The 6,060-nt window shown below is 36.6% G+C and overlaps 1 protein-coding gene across 2 annotated transcripts in view; it reads right to left on the bottom strand.

The window, feature by feature from the left end:
- RFX7 (regulatory factor X7) overlaps positions 1-6,060 on the bottom strand; it is a 51,108-nt gene that overhangs the window by 16,094 nt on the left and 28,954 nt on the right. For both annotated transcript variants that reach the window (XM_017881304.1, XM_017881295.1), the window contains exon 3: positions 395-511. In XM_017881304.1, the coding sequence (XP_017736793.1) occupies positions 395-511 (117 nt within the window). The remainder of the gene's footprint in view (positions 1-394; positions 512-6,060) is intronic.

Raw genomic sequence — 6,060 nt, 5'->3', positions numbered from 1 at the left:
TTTGCCAAGGAGATCCCCTATGTTTATAAATTAAAGGAAGAAAAGATAAGCTAGCATCTTCCTCCACTTTTATTCATATGATTGCTGAACATATGGCAGGCCTCAAAACTTACTCTTAAAGAAGATCGGACCATTAAGAACACTTTACATTGATAAGAGTAAGGTAAAATCTATCACAATTCTAATCTATGAATAAACCATTATTTGCTATTTCTCTCATAGTGTGATAAATACCTGTGAAAGTTACATTTGCAATTATTCTACTAAATGCTTTTGAGTTGCTTAAATTTGAAGTTTATTTCTAAATAAAGTTGCCAGTTGAACTACAACAACAGATGTTCTATAACAAGTGAGAACATAGAGATATTACTAAAACCATTCTGGTAAAGGATATTTAGATTTGCCTCTTGTGCCCAAACGACGTGCCTTCATGTTTGGAAAGACGTTTTTCATGATCTTTCCAAAATCAGCAGCACTTAATGGATGGTAACCAAGATTGTCACAATAGCTCCTGCAAAAGAAGGAAGGACCAATTTAGAGTGACAGAATTCAGAATTATATTGCGGGGTGCTATTTCAATACAATTTGATCCTTTTGACAAAGTGTAGCAAAGGATCTTTCAAGTCATTTACCACAACGTCTGTGATCATCACTCTTTGGTGATGCATGTTAACTCAGGTTTAGTTAGCTGGCTTCACCCTCAGGGTATACACTCCTACTTTCAATAACATTCACAAATCTTGCAGAAAGATATAATGTTGGTACAAAGTTTTTGAATTACAATCCCAACCAGCGCTCATAAATGAATATATCCAGCTCAGCCAGTAGGACTGTAAGGTTCCACACACGTTTCAGGCTCAAATACTGGGATAATTTCCAATATACGTATCATGCACATCAGACAGAGATACTACTACTACTAGATGGTTTAAAATTTAGAAATGTGATATGTTTGAACTAAAAGGGACCCTACGAATACACCAACACTCTCATTTTACTGATAAGAGAAAAAACAGGCACAGGGAGAGGTTCCAAAGGTCCTAGTGTTCTCCTCCTTCCACCTCCACTATCCCTAGTATTGCCAGGAAAAAAGTTACTTTGTAAGACAGTAACTTCTAGTGGGATCAGGAGACACACCAAGTCTTAACTACTACTGGAATCAGGTGTTCTGTTTTTCTCTAGAGCTGCCAATCACAGGTAAAATGTCAATCCTCTACCAGTTCAGCAGCAGACCAAGGCCACACCTCATTCTGGCCACCAAGGCCTTTGGGAGAACTACTACCTGGGAAATACAAATGAAGAGGAAGCCAGAGTAATTCCCTTTGTCCCTGCCTCACCTCTCATTTAGCATCAACCAGGACAGCTTCTTGATGAAGTCATGCAGAAAAGAAATGAAAACAACTGGAACACATGGTGGGCAGGGTGTAATGGAAACCAGGACTTGGGTCTTTTTGTAGATTGCTGAATGTCCTGATAACATCCCTAAACTGACCTGAGCTCAAGAAGTTAAGTTGGGAGAGACTCAGGAGGAGGCAGAGACCCTTGGGAGCCTTAATACAGAAAGAATAGGGGTAGGTCTGGAGACAATGGTATTTCTCTTGTTTGTCGCTTCCCTATTCCCACAGCAAATCCTCCATACCCCTGGGGGTTAGACGGGAAGGAGTAGCCCAGCAAACACATCACCAACAATGCTACGAGAAGAAAGGGAACTAATGTGTACTGAAAGTTTCCTATACAGGAAGTATTAGCAGCCTCATATTTAAATTGAGACTAAATTTGATACTTTGAGGGCTCAGGGGGTCTTGCAAGGTTGAATGTACAAAGTGAAGAGGTAACTACTTTTGGGTGCTGACAATGGAAATGAGCTGCATCAAATCATAACAATTTCAGAAGCAAGTTAAATTAGTTCTTTATGGTTCAAACTGGCACAAAAAGAAAGTTAGAATGAGGCTCTTTTGCACCTCAGGGACTTGACCCATGTTGGTTCCTCTACCTGGAACATTACTTTTCTTATCTTTCAAGTCTCTGCTTAAATTCTATGATTTTTGAAAGGATCTTTTCCGACTAAAGCAGTGTTCTCATGCCACACCCTCATCATGTTCCCTATCAGTGTAATCTGTTTCTTTTCTTCGCATGAGTTACAATTACGTAGCAGTGAATTTATTTGTCTTCTCCATCACACTAAGTTCAAGCAGGGCAGTGACCATATCTATTGGATTAACCAGTGTATTCTCAGCACCAGGAACAAGATTTAAGGGTCATATGAAGCCCATCTGTATATAAAACTATAATAAACATTAAATAAACACATTAAAAGACTTAAAACAGCAAAGAAGAAACACTGCCCACCCCCCTACCCGCCCTGGCTCCTAGGACAACACTGGAAGAAATGGATCTAAAAAACTGAAATCAAATGAAAAGAGGAAGTGTAATGAGACATTTGAGAGATAATAATATATCCATTCTATTCTCCCTCTGTTTCAGATTTTGATTTTTTTACATTACATTAGTAAACCAAAATTTTTACTTTGGCAGAAGGGGTAAGAGAAAGGTTGGCAAAAGAAGTAATGTTAAGTATCATTGACCTAAAGACATAAAGTGAACAAAATTAATATAGTGAGCTTATTTGGGTCAAGGTTGAGGACTGTAGGCTGGGAAATGCTGAGAAGTGCTCCACAGAATGAAGGAGAGGCTCATGTTTTTAAAGAAAAAAGGACAAATTAGGAGAGGGGGCAATTACAAAAGTTGTTTGTCAAGAATTCTCATTGGTGTAGAGAAATAACTGATTAGTAATTGGCTATACATTGTTGAACTATAGAGTATGAGTTATGGTGCCTAGCATATGGCATTGTTAGGTTAGTTTAATGGTTACTTGGTGGTGACAGTCTAAAGTCCATACAGCAGACAGATTACTTAGCTCAAGGAGGGGAGTGAGAGATGACTACTTTCACATTTTAATGCCCCCACTGGGCCTGGTAATTTAAAAGAGCTCATGTCCCTCAGATAAAAAGTTTCTTGTCTTTCTTGGTATCTAGATGACCAATGCCAAATTTGTTTTTCAAATACGATTTATATTGTGTGGTTATTTCACAAAATCATCCAATTCCATCTGGTTTTTGATACTTATTCTACCTTTTGGAAGGATAAATTATAACAACCTATTGTCAAATACTCTGGTGGATAAAAGTACTTTGTAGACATATAAATAGCTCAAATTATTTCCTGAATCATGTCAGAAGAAAACTGCCTATGATTCAAAACTTTATGCTTTGATAACTCATGTCAAACAGGAAATAAAGAGGGCATCAATGTAAAAACAACAAGAACAGTATCTAGAATAGATTCTCAATTTCTTTAATTTTGTGAAATGTTAGAATTGAAAAACTACATCAGAAGTTGTATAGTTCAACTTCCTGCCAGATGTAGAAATGGTCATATTCCTAAATGATGGGTTACCTCAACACGAACACTTCTTTGATGGGGAGGACTCTTTATTGTGAGGTGGCCTATCCAATTTTCAGTGGTTATAATTTTTAAAGAAAAAGAATTTCAGTAGGACACCTTTCCCGATTTTCTCTGATTTAAAAGAATCAGATATTCAATCATTCTTTTAAAAATCTAATTTAGTATTTACATAATATTTATTCATAATTTTGTGCTATATAACAAACCATTGGTCATTCCAGGCCATGTGGAGATCTTAGTTAGTTTACATCTCATTTTCTTGCTTAATAACTTTAACTGTAGGTTGACCATGCAAGATACGGTATCAACTCTTAACTCAGTGTCAGATTATACTTATGCAAGACTCAAAAAAGAGTGAGGAACAGAGAATGTTCTGTTCATGCAATCACTAACACTCTAATGTCATTTTAAAAATGAAATAATTGTTTTCTCTTGCTCCTTAAAGTATGTTTTTAAGCCTGAAATTAAGCCTAATATTCAATATAACTGTGAACACATCACTCAAAATCCATGGTAACAATTCAGTCTTTAATGTTCATTCATGACAGAAATTTAACTGTACAAGTTAAAGGTAAACATTGTTTAATGGTACAAAAATATAAACAATGAATCACAAAAGATTTGTGGTAAAATATAGTCATGGGATACCTAACCATACCTGACATTTTTTGAGAGCTTTCTTTGTGTTAAATCATTTAATCCTCTCAACAACCTTAAGACAGGTAGTTTTATTAAACATAATTTATAGATGAGGAACTTGCACAGAGAGGTGCACTAATCCCTTTATTTAACAGATGAGGTATTTTTATTGTAATTAATAATTATAAGCATACTGAATGAATAAAGAATCAAATAGCAATAAAAAATGATGCAGGCGATATCGTCACTGATCCCACAGATAAAACAATAAAAAATGATAATAAAACAATAAAAATGATACAGGGGATATCGCCACTGATCCCACAGAAATACAACTACCATCAGAGAATATGATAAACACCTCTACGCAAATAAACTAGAAAATCTAGAAGAAATGGATAAATTCCTGGACACATACACCCTCCAAAGACTAAACCAGGAAGAAGTCGAATCTTTGACTAGACCAGTAACAAGTTCTGAAATTGAGGCAGTAATAAATAGCCTACCAACCAAAAAAAGTCCAGGACCAGATGGACTCACAGCCAAATTATACCAGAGGTACAAAGAGGAGCTGGTACCATTCCTTCTGAAACTATTCCAAATAATTGAAAAGGAAGGACTCCTCCCTAACTCATTTTATGAGGCCAGCATCATCCTGATACCAAAGCCTGGCAGAGGCACAACAAAAAAACTTCAGGCCAATATCCCTGATGAACATCAATGCAAAAATCCTCAATAAAATACTGGTAAACTGAATCCAGCAGCACATCAAAAAGCTTATCCATCACCATCAAGTCAGCTTCATCCCTAGGAAGCAAGGTTGGTTCAACGTACGCAAATCAATAAATGTCATCCATCACATAAACAGAACCAATGACAAAAACCACATGACTCGATAGATGCAGAAAAGACCTTTGAAAAAATTCAATATCCCTTTATGTTAGAAACTCTAAATAAACTAGGTATTGCTGCAACATACCTCAAAATAATAAGAGTTATTTATGACAAACACAGTCAAAATCATACTGAATGGGCAAATGCTGGAAGCATTCCCTTTGAAAACCGGCACAAGACAAGAATGTACTTTTACCACTCCTATTCAACACAGTACTGGAAGTTCTGGCCAGGGCAATCAGGCAAGAGAAAGAAAGGATATTCAAACAGGAAGAGACAAAGTCAAACCGTCTCTGTTTGCAGACGACATGATCCTATATTTAGAAAACCCCATCATCTCAGCCCAAAAACTCTTTAAGCTGATAAGCAACTTCAGCAAAGTCTCAGGATACAAAATCAATGTGCAAAAATCACAAGCATTCCTATACATCAACAACAGACAAGCAGAGAGCCAAATCATGAATGAACTCCCATTCACAATTGCTACAGAGAATAAAATACCTAGGAATACAGCTAACAAGGGAAGTGAAGGACCTCTTCAAGAACTACAAACCACTGCTCAAAGAGAAACAGAGGACACACACAAATGGAAAAACATTCCATCCTCATGAATAGGAAGAATCAATATCATGAAAATGGCCATACTGCCCAAATAATCAATGCTATTCCCATCAAACTACCATTGGCATTCTTCAAAGAATTAGAAAAAACTACTTTAAATTTCATATGGAACCAAAAAAGAGACCACATAGCCAAGACAATCCTAAGCAAAAAGAACAAAGCTGGAGGCATCATGCTAACTGACTTCAAACTATACTACAAGGCTACAGTAACCAAAACAGCATGGTACTGATACCAAAACAGACACACATCAATGGAACAGAATAGTGACCTCAGAAATAAGACTACATATCTACAAACATTTGATCTTCGACAAACCTGACCAAAAGAAAAAAGAAAAAAAAGGTAATGAGGAAAGATTTCCTTATTTAAGAAATGGGGCTGGGAAAACTGCCTAGCCATATGCAGACAACTGAAACTGGACCCCTTTCTTACACCTTA

This window comes from Rhinopithecus bieti, unplaced genomic scaffold (assembly GCF_001698545.2).
Source record: "Rhinopithecus bieti isolate Rb0 unplaced genomic scaffold, ASM169854v2 scaffold_1106, whole genome shotgun sequence".
Taxonomy (NCBI): domain Eukaryota; kingdom Metazoa; phylum Chordata; class Mammalia; order Primates; family Cercopithecidae; genus Rhinopithecus; species Rhinopithecus bieti.
Note: the sequence above shows the minus strand (reverse complement) of the source record. Positions and strands in the feature narration are given on the sequence as shown.